General features: G+C 38.3%; 1 protein-coding gene across 1 annotated transcript in view; it reads right to left on the bottom strand.

Moving 5' to 3' along the window:
- Positions 1 to 252: 252 nt before the first annotated feature.
- The window catches only part of LOC105623850 (calcium homeostasis endoplasmic reticulum protein), a 5025-nt gene continuing 4399 nt past the window's right edge, over positions 253 to 878 (bottom strand). The window contains exon 8 of the mRNA XM_012205223.1: positions 253 to 547. Within this exon, the coding sequence (XP_012060613.1) occupies positions 253 to 547 (295 nt within the window). The remainder of the gene's footprint in view (positions 548 to 878) is intronic.

The following is an 878-nucleotide window of genomic DNA, read 5'->3' as shown; positions in this document are numbered from 1 at the left end:
ATTAGCGTTCGTTTGTGATAGTTTAAAATTGATGACATGTGTAATGGGGATTCAGAATTGAATAATGAAAGATAACTGTTTAGGAGTCAAAAAATTACGTTGATCTTTGAAATCGGCCCTCATAGGCGGTAGCATAGTTCTTTTGTGAATGGATTTCTAATGCAGAACGAGAACGTTCTTAATATCTCATGCCAGATACTTGTCTCATTCACAAAATATCGTAAATATTCGCAATTTTTATTTTGTTAATGTTCAATCGCGGTCCCCTCTCTCCTCAGCTCGTTCCTCCGCCCTAGCTTTCATTCTGGTGATGAACGCTTGACCTTTATTTTTTCGGAAGGTCTCGTATGGATCATTTAGATTGATACCGACTCCTTTGTATTGGTCATTTTTATCACGAATCTCGCCCCCTGAAATGGGCGCTTCAATGCCCTGTTCGTTCGCACCAAGACCAGCACCACTCCAGCCCATTTTTTTGAGTAATTGATGCCCTTTATTGCTTTCGTCTAAACTAATCTCTTGTGGAGCTTTACTATAAGTGGAGCCACTAAAAGTAATGCAAAATGAAATTTTCTATAATAACATAATTATTATCTGAGAATAGATAAAAAATAAAAAATGCGGTCAAAGTCTCACTACAAATGTTTAAAGTATTTGATTGACCATTAAAAGGAAAAATTTGGTGAACAACAAATCAAAGAATGCTTCAAAACATTTGTAGCATTGGCTGTATTCAAAGAAGCACACACACACACACACACACACACACACACACACACACACACACACACACACACACACACACACACACACACACACACACACACACACACACACACACACACACACACACACACACACACACACACACACAACAC

The sequence above is a fragment of the Atta cephalotes genome (assembly GCF_000143395.1).
Source record: "Atta cephalotes unplaced genomic scaffold scaffold00065, whole genome shotgun sequence".
Lineage (NCBI taxonomy): Eukaryota > Metazoa > Arthropoda > Insecta > Hymenoptera > Formicidae > Atta > Atta cephalotes.
This window is presented reverse-complemented; position numbering and strand designations above follow the sequence as displayed.